The sequence below is a fragment of the Oratosquilla oratoria genome, chromosome 41, assembly GCF_046742065.1.
Source record: "Oratosquilla oratoria isolate Oo_2021 chromosome 41, ASM4674206v1, whole genome shotgun sequence".
Lineage (NCBI taxonomy): Eukaryota > Metazoa > Arthropoda > Malacostraca > Stomatopoda > Squillidae > Oratosquilla > Oratosquilla oratoria.
In genome coordinates this window covers 464,193-479,619 of record NC_134817.1, presented here as the reverse complement: position 1 = coordinate 479,619, position 15,427 = coordinate 464,193, and the positions used below count along the sequence as shown (strand labels likewise).

The window sequence follows — 15,427 nt, the reverse complement described above, 5'->3', positions numbered from 1 at the left end:
TGAAGCCAGTAAAACTATTAATGAAAAACTGGCTCTCGAAGTGGACGCTGTTAAAAATGATTTGCATGAAGTCAGTAAAACTGTTAATGAAAAACTGGCTCTCGTTGAAGTAGATAAAACTGCTTTATATGCAAAACTGGAGAATGAAGTGGACGCTGTTAAAAATGGTTTGTATGAAGTCGGTAAAACTGTTAATGAACATCTGGCAGATAAAACTGCTTTATATGCAAAACTGGAGAATGAAGTGAACGCTGTTAAAAATGATTTGCATGAAGTCAGTAAAACTATTAATGAAAAACTGGCTCTCGTTGAAGCAGATAAAACTGTTTTATATGAAAAACTGATTCTGCTAGATAAAAATATGAACAGTGTTATGAGCCTTATCAATAAATAAGATATATATTTTTTATCTCAAATATAAAAAAAAGATGGCATCACAAAATAAAAGTTTTGAGGATTTATCACCCGAAGAGATTTCTCACGTTTTTTAATTGTTTGAAGCGATGGACAGATGGTATGTTTGGAATGTGGTGTAATACAACCAGATAATTTAGTGGTTTTTGAAAACATTGACCGTATGAAGGTAAGAAGGAGAAATATTGATAATAGGGTGAAATATTTTCGATATTGCATTATTCAGTACGAGAACAAGTATATGTGTACGTTGCCTATGGATCTGGTAAATCAATTTGAGGAACTGTTGAGGCTATATGACGAGATGTTTACAGCTGAGGGCAGCGACCTGCCTAAAAATCGTAAGAGCTTTCTGAATACACAGTATGTTCTATTTCAACTTTTGAAGATTAATAAACATCCTTGTCGGATTGAAGATTTTAAGATCGTTAAGAATGTTCAAAGTAGACTTTTTCATGATAGAGTATGTGGGAATTTGTTTGAAAAGTTAGGTTGGGAATTTACACCTATCATGAATTCCTCAAAGAATCCGAAATGACTTTGATGGAAGGTGCATAACCACTTCTCCACCCCGTATTGGGAATCATAACGAAAGTAGTGATGAGGAAGTTCAGCATTTATTTATATTCTAATTAACAGGAATATAAATCTAAATTATTGAGGTGCACTCTGGCCCCTTCAAGATGTGCAGTTGGAGAGGGTAGTATGGAGGCAGAGGCGCTTTTACCTTTTTTTTTTCTTTCTTTCTTAACTGCATGGGTGCCGCAGGCGCGCAATTTCAAATCATTATAAGTTTAACCATGTGGTGGTTGAATCTAACCATGATATATTTAAATTGGATTTCGTGGTTGAATCTAACCATGATATATTTAAATTGGATTTCATGGTTGAATCTAACCATGATATATTTAAATTGGATTTCATGGTTGAATCTAACCATGATATATTTAAATTGGATTTCATGGTTGAATCTAACCATGATATATTTAAATTGGATTTCATGGTTGAATCTAACCATGAAATATTGAATAGATTTCGTGGTTGAGAGATGGTTAAAATGTGATGTGCTCGGACTGTCCTTTTCATACTACTTATATATATATATATATATATATATATATATATATATATATATATATGTATATATATATATATATATATATGTGTGTGTGTGTGTGTGTGTGTGTGTGTATATATATATATATATATGTACATATACAAATATATATACATATTTATATACATAAATATAAATAAATATATATATATATACATAAAAAATATATATATATGTGTGTGTGTGTATGTGTGTGTGTGTACACACACACACACACACACACACACATATATATATATATATATATATATATATATATATATATATATATATATATATCGTAAAGGGAGGAAGCAGATTTTCTTTCATGCAAGTAGAATTGAATACGACAGCATTTTTACAATGATTCAACTTCTTAATATTTTCAATTCTTCTGATCAGCAGGAAAAATCCTGATCGGAAGAATTGAAAATAGTAAGCAGGTGAATCATTGTGAAAATGCTGCCGTATTCAAATCTACTTGCACACCCACACACCCACCCACCCACACCCACCCACCCACCCACACCCACCCCCACACACACACACACATATATATATATATATATATATATATATATATATATGTATATGTATATATATATGTGTGTGTGTGTGTGTGTGTGTGTATTCACCTCACCTCGGATCTCGGATCTGCTGCAGTCTCTGCCGAGACAGCCAGACACCACCCTACGGCAGTGAGCTCAGAGCTCATTATTTGCCGATTTCTGGGTAGGTCTGAGACCACTCACACACCACACACCGGGACAGCAAGGTCACAACTCCTTGACTAACGTCCCGTACCTACTCACTGCTAGGTGAACAGAGGTTACACGTGAAAGGAGACAAACCCAACTTATCTCCGCCCGGCCGGGGAATCGAACCCCGGTTCTCTGGCTTGTGAGGCCAGTGCTTTACCAATCCGCCACCGAGACGTGTAGTGTGTGTGTGTGTATATATATATATATATATATATATATATATATATATATATATATATATATATATATATATATATATATATATATATATACTTTTTTTTGTGGGGGAGGCTGCGCACCGCACCTGACCTAAAAAATATTGCAAAAAGATTTTGCAGTGCTTGGATCAGGGAAGGCATAAAAATTTGTTATCTCCAGATGCCTACACTTTTTCATACCGACCTATTTTTATTATGAAAATCGGTAAATATAAAGTTGTGTTTTACAGCCTCACAGATTCTTATTTACAGTATATCATTGGATAACTCCTATCATTCTGATTATTTAGAACCCCCATAAACAAGTACCGTAAATTAATAATAACGTCAGTGGGAATTTTTACAAAGTGTATTTTGGACAGGGATTACAACAGCACCTCTCATTTTTAATGTCATGGTTCAGAGTAACTCTGTCTTCATACCATCAAGACTTGCACTTATGTTCCATGCTCTTGATGTTCCGTAAGCAGTGATGCTGCTTCAGTCACTCTATAAAATATTGGGTGTGCCATGACGGAGAGCGTACTGACGGGAATAAAACCCAACAGTCATTTTTTAGAGTAAGTTATTATTACAAATTATATAGACATAAGTGGTTACGACCTCAGTTATTTTAGTGAATTCATAGCTGTAGAATTAGGATTAAGATTGAAAAACAGCAATAAAGGATATCAAGATGTATGAAATATTCTAGAATGTTTAGTATATGAAACCATGTATAACAAATTATACAACTTTTCATTTTCTATTTAGGTAGAGTAGCCTATGATTTTTGTTGATATATACAAAATCATCATATGAAACATTATGACACAACTTTGGGTTGTGACACACGACTTACTATTTCTTCTCATTTTCTTCCGACTGATTTCAAACCAGTTACCAAATACTTTCGCTCAAGGGATTCGCCGACACCGAAGGCTCCACATTTTTTCATCTCCTTTCAGCCCTTTTATGCTATCAGCTTCCTCTACTCTTTGGAATTGCCGGAACTCTTAAGGCCTCTATCAACTACTTCTTGATATTTTTCCTTCTCCTTATCTTTATTAAACCCTAGATTGGTGGAGATGGCGCGCGCTGGCGATTCCGGTGGGCATGTATCCAAATGGATACACAGAATAAAAAATTAAAATAAAATATATGCGTGTGTTTTTTGTCCATTTAAAGTTACTATAATATAAATATAGGGTTCGTAGAGTCCTGCTAATACAAAATTAACGTAATTCCAAAATAAAAAATGACAACTATGAACAATTGAAAAAAACTTTGACAGAAAATCAAAGGATTGAGATTACGTGTTCCTGAGCCTTATAAGAGGAACTTGGTAAAAAAAACATTATAACAATGACCTACATATGTCAATTCATCTCACACAAAACCTTTAAAACCTCAATTGTACAAAAAAAAACTTCGTCCTGACTAAATGAAAATGGGTGATTTTGGAAATGAATTTTTATGTGTAATGTGTAAAAATGATGCATATAATTATTTTTCTTTTATGAAATTGTGTTTCTATGTGAAAAATATATTCTTTGTATGAAATTGCACTTACATAGAGACGGAAGTGGAGTGTGAGAGGGGGAGGGGGGGATTGGTGCGTAGGCCTATGCACTGAGGGAGAGGAGGTAACCGGATGTGGAATTTAGAGGGGGAGGGGAAGACAGGATGTAATGACAGCACTCAAATCCCTATGAGGACCTTCTAAGCATTCAATAAATGTCTCTGGCGACGCAAAAACTATAAATAGGTGATGTTGCGAGCACTGTGCCACCTTGGCACTCTCTCCTAGAACCCTCATTTACAGTCACGATGGTTATATTACTTTCATTTATTGTCACCGCCGTATTATCACAACCACGTTGAAACTCATGAGAGTTTACATGCTGTGCTAACTCATCTTCAGTGTAGTATATAGTACGTTTCATTTTTGGTTTCGACAGCCTAAAATGAAATTGAAAAAACTTCATAATGACAATTCCTTCTCTATTATAGAGTTGTGTATACAATTATAGTTTTTTTTTACCTATACAATACACAATTTTTGTTTCTAAGCTACCATGTGAAGATATATAATGATTTGACTTTTCCCATCCGATGTCAACAAGCGTAACGTAAACGGTGGGAACTGTGCCAATTGGATACACACTACCTTATAGGGGCTATATTATATATGCAGATGGGGTAAAAACACCATTAAAAGAAAATATGTTATCAGTACTGATAACTCAAACAATAAAAGTTACCACATAAGCATTATTATGGACACAAAAGCCCGCGAAAATTTAAATGCGAAGAGTGTGTATCCAATTGGCACACCTCCACCAATCTAGGGTACGAGTTTGAAAGAGACTTCTAATTGCTCAGGAAAACCCTCCCCTTGTTATAAGACTTCCTGGAAGAGGCTTACGCCTATGACTCCAGATCCACATTTACACTTTGTGGTGGATCTTAGCTTTACAATCGTATTTTAGTTTTTGGTTTTGCCTGAATTTGTGAAGTCTACCCGCATATTGGTTGACTGATTTTGCTGCAATTAGCCAGATTCAGGCAGCTGGTTCCAATTATTGAAAACCCTACACGGGAAAGCATATTTTCTTACATCCAGCCGTGACCTTGTCTAGAATAATTTCAGTGAGTTTCCCCTGCTTATGTTCTCTTCCCTAAGCTTCAATATGCCTTGAGTGCAGTCTCCATCATATTTTCCTGTCAGTATCTTGTATGTCTCTTCTCTATGCCAGTATAACGGTAGGTTCAACCTCCTTAGTCTGTCTTCATTGCTCAGTCTTTAAGTTATGCTGTGCACTGAAGTATCTGAGGGTTGCCTCTGAAGTGCCTTGCAGCCAAAGACTATGTAGAGAAAGATAAGTTCAAGTTCAAGTTTTGTGATTTTAGTCCCAGCGGAGCTAGCCGATTTAGGGACTGGCTTGTAGTTTCTGGGTGGCTTCAAATAGTGTATTTGGAGATGTTAGGAAAGTGTTGGGGTGATTTGAGAAGTTGTGTAATTGGGTAAGAGTTTTGATTTTCGCTTGTGGGCATGCGGGTGCATGTGGGGGTGGTCGGGGTGTTTACAGCAGTCCCCCGACTGGGGAGGAGCAGACGAGGTTGGCTGCAAGGACGAGGAGGTCGACTTTGGAGGAGGAGTCCGCAATGAGGCGTTCGAGGGCTGTGGCAGGGTCATTGAAGTTTGACCTTAGGGGCCAGAAGTGGGCTTCCAATTCGGGGCACAAGAAGAGGCAGTGCTTGAAAGATACTTCCGCGCCACAGGTGCAGCGGGAAGTGGAATATTTGGTCCGCCAGTGATTCACCCGTATCCTGCTGACTGTTGCCGCAATGTACGGGGGTAGAGAGGAGAAGGTAGGGGGGGTCGGTCCAAGGCAGGTCTTAAGGAGCCATCCACGTTCAACAGCAGTAGAGTGGTACTCCAATTTCCAGATGTCCCAGGCAGCGCGGTCAATTTTGCAAAAGAAGTCATGTGCAGAGGGTTGGATTGAGGTGACTTTGCTGTTAGGCAATGTGGCACCTGTTTTGGCAGTTTTGTCTGCCATCTCGTTGCCAAGGAGGCCCACGTGCGAGGGGACCCATTGGAATCGGAAGTGGACTCCTGCCCTGCCGGCCTCCGTTAGAAGGCACAGGACGTCGTTAAGGATGGCGGGACGTGACGCACAGCTGCCGTTCTGGATAGCTATTAGACTAGATTTCGAGTCTGATAGCACCGTTACCTGCGGTGGTGGGTGGGGAAGGGCGAGTACAATTTGCACTGCCTCTCTGATGGCGACGAGCTCAGCCGTGAGGATGGAGGTGGGGGGTAGTTTCACTGGGTGAGCTTCCTTTGTGTTGTACAGGTAGATGCCTGCTCCTGAGCGTCCATCTTCGAACACTGATCCGTCTGTATATATCAGCAGGTCGTCACGGTATTTGAGCGCAATCTGCTCCCTTGCTCGCGCTGCAAGCGTGTGTGGGTCGTCTCGACGGCTAAGCCCGGGAAGGTTAAGCTCCACCTCAGGAGGGGTGAGGGCCCACGGAGGGAAGGGGTCCACCTGGCACTGGGCAATCCTCCGGCGTTGGCCAGGTTGGATTTTGGCCTTCTTGCAGATGTCCCTTACTGTAAAGGGAAGGCCGTGAACGGGAACGGGGGTGGAGGCTGAGTTCCAGCTCTCATCCATCTCTTCATCTGTGGAGTTAGGTACCCTTGCAGAGCTGAATAGGTATGTACAGGCACCCTTCTTTAGGCAATGCCTGAGTGGTAGTAGGCCGGCTTCATTGTAGATTTGGGCCTGGGGAACCGACTTTGCTAGTCCTAGCCCTAGGCGGAGCGCTTGGCACTCTACCCGAGCCATTCTTTGCACGGCCGTCGGAGGGAGGTCGTGGAGAGCGGGGGCGCCGAAGAGAAGGCGGGAACGCACGAGGCTCTGAATGATGGGAATCAGAGTTTCCCTGCGTTGGCCCCATTTCTCCCGACGGATGACTCTGACGAGATTGAGCGCCCGTCTGGCACTGAGACAGGCTAGTCTCAGGTGCTCGTTCCAAAGGCCGTCCCGCTGGAAGGTGACCCCCAGGTAGCGGACGGAGGCAGCGGGTTTCACAGCAGTACCGCAGACCGTGATTTGATTCCAGTCCGGATACTGACCTGCGTTATAACCCTTGCTGTGCACCGGCATGTATACAGTTTTGGTCCCGGAGAGGGTGAATCCAAGGTCCATGAGATGGTTTACGACCACGTCCGTAGAGAAAGATAGGAAAGCTCCAATACTATATTGATAAAATAATGGCAGCCGCTACACTACCGCCACCTATTGGCTTGACATAATACTACAAAAAATTTCAGGGCCAACTATTATATTTTTTTGCATTACTTATTCGTAGTCGTGTGATAACTTTTTCTTGATATTATCTTTTAATATAATTTTATTAGTATAAAATCTAATTTCAACTTGAAAGAAGTGTATGCTGATGACATGTTTGTATTTTTTCTTACTTATTTTTTTGCTGATGTTCATTAGATAGATATTTTTTCAATTATTATTGTTTTCTTTGGTCTTTAGTTATATAATTATACTTAGTCCTTGGCTTATTTTCTTCTATCAGATAAAATAAAGATTCAATCTCTCTTTTAAAAAAAGTTAAAATAATTGCAATGTGGATAGATAAGAAAACACTGATTTTTCCTCAGCTTTATGCTTTATTTATGTTCTCAGAATGCTCTGACATGAATAATATTTACATGCAAGACATAGATATAGGAAATGCATCATGCACCTTTATCTAAAACGAATACACAATTAGAAAGATAAGTTAAAAGCCAAACTTATATATTAACCTTTGAAATTAACTGAAGAATACAGACACGGACAAAATAAACAAACAAAAGGAAAATACAAATAAGAATAAAAAAAATTAATAAAGAGAACAAGTAGAAAAATTATATACAGTATATATATATATTATGCCAAATGATAAAAGTATAATACAAAATAATCATGCTCAAAGCAAACAGATAAGAAAATATAGTGCACTCAAAAACTATATAAATCAACAATCAGATATGTACATAAAAGAAAAACAGAGCATAAAACAAGATATCATCATCATGCAAGACAAACACTGGAAAAAAAAAATGGTGAAAACATGCATACTAATCCAGAGAATACATACCAAACAAATTCTTTTTATCTTTGATGACATCCCTTTCTGTAAATACAAAAGTCATTGAATTCAATTCATACTGCATTACTGATGCGTAATTTTTATTATTTTCCTATTTTTCCCCCTCCATTATATCCACTGTCATTACATTTTCTTTTGTTTAGTTTCCTGTTATAAAACTTTGTAAAATAATATAGCCGCATCTTAATGTAAATGCAAACTATCATATTTTTCAAATCATCACATAGATTTAAAAGGATAATATCTTTTGCATTTATTACATCAAAAAGCTTTCTCTTCAAATTTTCTTCATGCATGAGTTTTTCAATATTTTCAACAAACACTGTCTCAATTTGTTTAATAAAATTAATGATGGTATTATTAGCATAATATAAATACCTTCCCTCACCTGCATCCTTTAAATGTGTATACATATAATTTTGTTCTGAATCAGATTCAGATATTTGAAGAACCTCATTACAATCATTGCAATTGTGATTTTGTAAACATTTATGACATATATAACCAGTTATATATGTAACTATATTATTTTCTATCTCACACTGATTACAATTAATGTTAATATTACTAGAACTAACCTCTTCTGGATTAAATGATGCAAAGTATTTTGCAAGTTCACTGTCCATTTCTTCTGGATTAAAAGTGGAAAAATATGTTGCAAGAGCAGTATTTCCCTCACTGTTGCCCCCAGACATATGCTCTTGAATATACACATTTTCTTCTGGTACATTATCTAAGTCATAATTTTTATCTGGTGAAGAGTTTAGATTTAAATCATTATTGGTAGTTTTTCCATTTCTGAAATACTTCAAAATTTCACTACCATCTTTTAAACAGTTACTATTTATAGATTTCTCCATAAAATTCCTATTCGTAGATGCTTTTAAAAATGTTACAAATTTAGGGACAGTTGGTGTCCGAGTTTCCACCAGCATTTCTAATTGAGCTAAATAGGTTTTCAAGTGCATCTTGATTAATTCGGTTTGTGATCAAATATTGAAAATTATTATTTAACTTAACATCTTCCCATAATGATAATATTTAATTTCCACCCTTCTATGCATGGAAGTGATCTTTTAACTTTCCATGATGAAACCCATGTGCTTAAGCGCTGCAAATTACTAATTTGTGTATTCTCCCCATTTATTGCACATTTACTTTCTTTATAATGATGTAGTTGAGCACTATTAAAAGTATCAAATAAATTATCCATGTTATTAATAAATTCAGCAGTTGCATTGGCTTCGTTAGGTAAAGCACCCAGATGTGCATAAGTATAAATTCCTGCTGCAACACTTCTGCTAAATACCTGACTGGCAAAAGAGACACGCATTTTATCAAAAGTGTTGCAGAAAATATGCTTATCTGTTAATTTTGGGGCGAGACGCAAATTCATTTTTCTATCTCTTAGGTAAAATTCCTCTATATATTTCCACTTTATAATTTGTCCATTTACCTCAATATCTTGCTTCATGATATTGTTCCTAACATTCTTTAGGAGATGTGGTGTGTCATAAAAAAAATGAACTTTCTCATTATCATGCATGATAAATGGGGAATTTGGTGTTACATTTAATTTTTTATAAGTACTCCTATTGATTGAATCCTGATCACACACTAGAAATTTTGGCATTAGTCCTGCAGTTTTTAATTTGGTTAAACAATCAAGAATCATCTTTGCTAATGTTTCTGAATTTATACTAGTATGAAAAAAAAATAACCTAAATTCTGTTTCCATTTCCTTTTTAAACCTTTTGCCATGAACACCATAACATTTGTAGCAACTTTGTTGGATTTTCCATATTCCCCTAAATTTTCAAACCCATCTATGTTGTCCCTACTGATATTATAATATATGCCTTGTTTTAAAGACATAGCATCAAATGCCACACCACACACTTTATCTTGGCAGTTCATTGTCTCAGCCTTTTTCTTTAAAACCTGAAAAACATAGTCATTCCACCCTGCATTAAAATTCATTCTCTGTAGCCAATACCTCAGCATTCTCTGTGATGGCAGAACAAAGATTTTTGATAATAAATCATAGGCCCTTGCACTTTTGAAATAAAGGCTAAGAGCAAATGCTCGCTCTGTGTCAGAATACCTACGTCCTTTCTTTTTTATTTTAGCAAGTTGCAACTGTGATTTGAAAAATTCAAGTGCATAACCACTTAGATATTTTGAAGTGTGCTTTATAATTTCAGAAGGAAGACTGTATTTTGTGCAGGAACTTTTGTTCATTTTTTTCAAAAGGTTTACTTTTTTTATCAGTCTATTTATACGCTTCCTACAGTTGTTCAACAAATTAGCAGACTTAAGTCTCTTTTCATTTTTGCATGGATTAGTTGAATGATCTGAAAAAAAATATATATATATATATATATATATATATATGTAGATAAATAAATATATATATATTTATGCATATATATATATATACATACATATATATATATATATATATATATATATATATATATATATATATATATATATATATATATATATGTATATATATATAAATATATGTATATGGGTAAATAAATATATATATATATATATATATATATGTACACACATGCCCTAATCATATACAATGATATATATATATATATATCATTCATGCCATGTCCCTTAATAATGTGGGTTATTAGTAAGGTATTTCTATCTGAATATTTTAAGAAATATTGTAGTATATTTTCAATTCCTAAAAAAAAAAAAAATCTGTCTCTCTCTCTCTCTAAATATATATATATATATATATATATATATATTTATATATATATATATATTTATATATATATATATATATGTATATATATATATATATATATATATATACACACACATATATATATATATACATATATGTATATATATACATATATATATATATATAAATATCTATATCAATACATATATGTGTATATATATATATATATATATATAAATATATATTAGTATAAACAAATATTTTTGCAAAAGGAATATACAATATTACAGGATAAATATAATTTTAGTACATAAACATTATTACATAGTATATCATTACCACTGAAAATATTATAACTATCATTGATATTAATATTAAAGTGAATATGGAAAAATATGATAATAACAATGAGTAAAAATGTAAATAAATTTGTTTTTAGCATTAGCATTATGATAATCATTATTATCCAAAATAATGTTACCAATAGTGACATTAATATAATAATGATAATGCTAATGAATTTGCTCATGTTAGGTAGTACTATAAATATATAAAATATTGGTCTCACTTGTTGCTTTTGAAGCTGCATCTTCAACAGTTGTGCATGGTTGTTGTTGTTCCTCCTCAGTAGGTTCTGCATTTTCATCTGTATATATTTTACATATAAACATGTTAAGGTAAAACTACAAGTCTCAAAATCAATAAACACATATTAGTGATTATATATATATATACATATATATGTGTGTGTGTGTGTGTGTGTGTATATTAAACATGAGCTTTATAATAACAGCATAAAAAATCAGCAATAGGGCATAAGCACATCTATATGTTATAAAAGAAATAATAATTACCACTTGTATTCTGCTTTCTATGATTTAAATCTGTGTATGCATGTGAATCATCCTCTATGGCATGCTTCAGAGAACCTGGAAATGGGATTTGTAACACATGATATAAACAATTGAAGATAATAATCATTCAATTTATTGTGATTTTTCTTTTTTGTTAACTCACCAAATCCTGATTCCATATACTGTAGATAAGAAATTGCTACAGGCAATTCAGGTGCAGACTTATAATCTATGCCAGGTTTAATATCTGTATCAGAATGATATTACAGATATTGATATTTGCAAGACATGCTATTATTATCACCATCATTATTAACAAGCATTATTAACATCACCCATATCTCATACAATCAAGGTAAATGAAGCCACATACTGCATTTTGAAGCCTGAGATGCCACCTCCCCATTGCTGTCTGTTGGTGTGATGGAGCTTGATATAGGAGGACTTGTTGCTACACCTGCAAATACATGCAAAGGAAATTAGATATAACCTAAATATTTAAACAAAATTAAACATTCCTACTGTACTTATGCTTTGATTATTTAATAGCAAACCACTTAAATAACATTCTAACAATTCATTATGTTCAATATATTCAAATAAACAACTTTAATGCATAAAATTAAGATTCTGATCAGGTAATGCATTCTGGAGAAGTCTGGAGCTGGTTGTTCCATTTGTGTAGTTTTTTGGGGAAAAATGTCTACTGCATAGCCTGTAACTCCTGTTCAGATCCTGAGCAGATTTTTTAAATAATTGTGGGACCTGGATAACATTCAGCCATGCCATTGATCTGCAAAGATGTACATAATAAGATTACCATGTACTATATAGAATATTACAAAAATATGTACTGAATCAAGAAAAGTGTAATCATTACCTATTCACTTTGCCATTAATTAAAAAAATAATAAAGTAGCTAAATTACTGTGTAATCCACACTCTATTTCCTTTCCACACTATGCTTTAATTGTCAATTCTTAAAAGACCTGTTTCAGTTTTCTCTTATCTTGAATGTGACAAGGATTCAATGTGTCGTCCTAAGGATTTGTAGGAGGGCAAAGAACCCCATCAACCCTCCCTCTTGGATGGAGTGAGAAGGAAAGGGTTATGGGGGCCTGGACGAGGGTAACGGTGCTCGATCGCCAAAAAAAAATAATGTCAGATTCGTTTGAATTACCCCAAGATACCCTAGAAAAGCTATAATAGTATAAAAAATATAATATATATCATGTATATGAGAGGAAGGGTGGGAGGGGTGTGGAGTGTATTTGGGGATGAAATGGGTGGGAGTGTTTTTATGCCTTTCCCTTTTTGGCTACCTCCCTTGGAAGGGGGAAAAAGCCTTGGTATATGTATGTATGTATGTATGACCCTAACAATGAATATCAATATGAATATCAATATGACATATGATAATGATATGTTATTGGCGACATGTCTGGGAAAATATAATATTTCCTTCCTATGGTAAATTGGATGACATTATTACACCAAAAACACATGGTACAAATTACCTTGCTGTATCCTTTGGAAAAGCGTGAAATACATGGTTTGGTGTTATTTCTTTTCTGCTCTTGCACAGGGACGTGCAAAGGGACGTGGAAACCAAATGACGCCAAAACCCAAGTCGCACAAACAAACACCAACACCAACACCAACACCAAAAAACCTGGCAACCTTGGGAGCACCCCAGGAAATACCAGACACAAGGCAGCATCAGGGACACCCACAGGCCCCCCCTCAAACACAAGCACAAACGCTCACTCACCTTTTTTAGAGTTAGCGACAGCTCTACAGACCACCATGAATACGCTAACCAAAGCTGTAGAGACCCAGGGCTTAATAGTATCCCTGATGCAAGGGAGTCACAGGAACTGGCCACCATTCCAGGCCCATCCGGCATTCCCCTGGGCACCCGTTGTTCACACCAACTAGAGTCCATACTAATGGGTAACATACAGGGCCTCTACCCAAAAAGCAACAAAAGCAAAGTCTCCTTCCTGAAGGAACTAACGCTAGAAGAGGACCCAATGTTTATTGCCCTCACGGAGACTCACCTGGCTACCAACGTGAAAGACTCTGAGATAGGAATAACCAACTACACCCTATATAGAGCTGATAGAGAGGGACGAAGCCATGGTGGTGTAATGGTCTACCTCAGGCACGATCTAGCTGCCCACACCAAGACACTATTATCCCACTCAAACGGGGTGATAGAACTCCTAGTCTTACACATCACCAACATAAATCTAATAATTGTAAACTGCTACCGCCCACCTCAGTGCAATCTCGAAAGCTTCTCAAAAGCTTTGGAACAACTGAACGAAGTGCTAGAGACCACCCCACATGCCATGACAGATGTCATCATCTGTGGTGATTTTAACTTCCCCTTTATATGCTGGCCTGATGGTAGATCCAGTGGGGGCACTCTAGAAGATCAAGCCCAAGCAAAACTCCTTCTAGAGATCGCCGATAAACTGTTCCTAAACCAGCACATAATGGAGCCGACTAGAAGGAACAACATATTGGACCTCTTTTTTACCAATAATCAAGAGTCGGTCAGCAATTGCAGGTCAGAGAAAACAATCTTCTCTGACCACAATATAGTTTACATCAACACAACTTACATCAAAAGTAAGACACCGCAGGATTCCATGACTCCTCCGAACATGACACCTTTCGCCAGCTTCAACTTCTTCAGTCAAAAGGTAGACTGGGATCAATTACAACAAGACCTCAGGAAGATAGACTGGAAACTGGAACTGCAGGGATCTGATCCCAACACCACTCTCAACACACTATTGAGGATTCTGCTGGAGATGTGCACTGCTTATGTGCCAAGGAAAAGCAACAAAAAGGATCGCAGATACTCCATCCCGCGAGACAGAAAAATCCTTATGCGAAAACGTGCCAACCTCAACCTAAAACTCGTTAACAATACCAATGAGACCCAAAGGCTCATAATCTCCTCAAAAATAGAGGACATAGAGCAGAAAATTAAACACTCACACGAGGAGCAGAGAAGAACAGAGGAACACCAAGCTATAGAAAACATAAGGCACAACCCGAAATTCTTCTACAGCTACTGTAAGAAGTTCCTCAAAACCAAGTCACAGATTGGGCCCCTAGTGACAGAACAAGGCACTATAACAGATGCCCCAAAGGAAACCTGCCAGATACTGGCACACCAATATAACAGTGTGTTCAGCATACCTAAGACACAGAAGGAAATCCTTGATCCCACAACCTTCTTCAACCAGACGCCCAAGAACCTGAACCAGCTTACCAACATTCGAGTGACTGAACAGGACATCAAAAAGGCGATAAAGGAGCTTAGGAGTAACTCGGCAGCAGGACCAGACGGTGTACCAGCAATCCTACTCCTAAAATGCTGCGAGGTCTTGGCAGCTCCAATACATATGTTGTGGCTAGCCTCCTTTGACAAAGGAGAGATCCCGGCACTGCTCAAACAAGCCATCATAAGCCCAATATATAAAGGAGGAGACCGGACCTTGCCAAAAAATTATCGACCTGTCGCCCTTACATCACATATTGTCAAAGTAATTGAGAAATGTGTAAGGGACAAGCTGTTCACTTACCTTGAGGTGAATAACCTCATCAAAGAGAATCAACATGGCTTCAGGAAAGGTCGATCATGCCTTTCAAACCTACTGGCACACTATGACTGGCTACTACGGAACCTG

The 15,427-nt window shown here is 36.5% G+C and overlaps 2 protein-coding genes across 3 annotated transcripts in view; one reads left to right on the top strand and one right to left on the bottom strand.

Annotated features, from left to right (window-relative positions):
• The first annotated feature begins 5,047 nt into the window (after positions 1 to 5,047).
• LOC143020857 (interleukin-1 receptor-associated kinase 4-like) overlaps positions 5,048 to 15,427 on the top strand; it is a 54,684-nt gene continuing 44,304 nt past the window's right edge. Inside the window, exon 1 of the mRNA XM_076177705.1 lies at positions 5,048 to 5,234. The gene's annotated coding sequence lies outside the window, so the exon portion shown is untranslated. The remainder of the gene's footprint in view (positions 5,235 to 15,427) is intronic.
• Positions 7,661 to 13,665, bottom strand: LOC143020860 (uncharacterized). Of its 2 annotated transcripts, XM_076177708.1 has the most exons (6): positions 13,238 to 13,665; positions 12,341 to 12,513; positions 12,094 to 12,177; positions 11,884 to 11,967; positions 11,435 to 11,795; positions 7,661 to 10,507 (listed from the first exon to the last, which is right to left on the bottom strand). In XM_076177708.1, the coding sequence occupies exons 1-5, from the start codon at positions 13,663 to 13,665 to the stop codon at positions 11,692 to 11,694; spliced, it is 873 nt and encodes a 290-aa protein (XP_076033823.1). In that variant the 3' UTR covers positions 7,661 to 10,507; positions 11,435 to 11,691. The 2 variants fall into 2 exon arrangements, with proteins under 2 accessions (XP_076033823.1, XP_076033824.1); XM_076177709.1 differs by lacking the exon at positions 11,884 to 11,967.

Bases quoted from the DNA above. Each gene is read 5' to 3' on its own strand.
- LOC143020860 (XM_076177708.1), bottom strand. From the start codon at position 13,665: ATGGACTCTAGTTGGTGTGAACAACGGGTGCCCAGGGGAATGCCGGAT. The intron at 12,514-13,237 runs GTAATTTGTACC...ACATCTTTGCAG, and splicing joins TTTCCAAAGGATACAGCAAG to ATCAATGGCATGGCTGAATG. The intron at 11,796-11,883 runs GTGAGTTAACAA...TCCCATTTCCAG, and splicing joins GTATATGGAATCAGGATTTG to GTTCTCTGAAGCATGCCATA.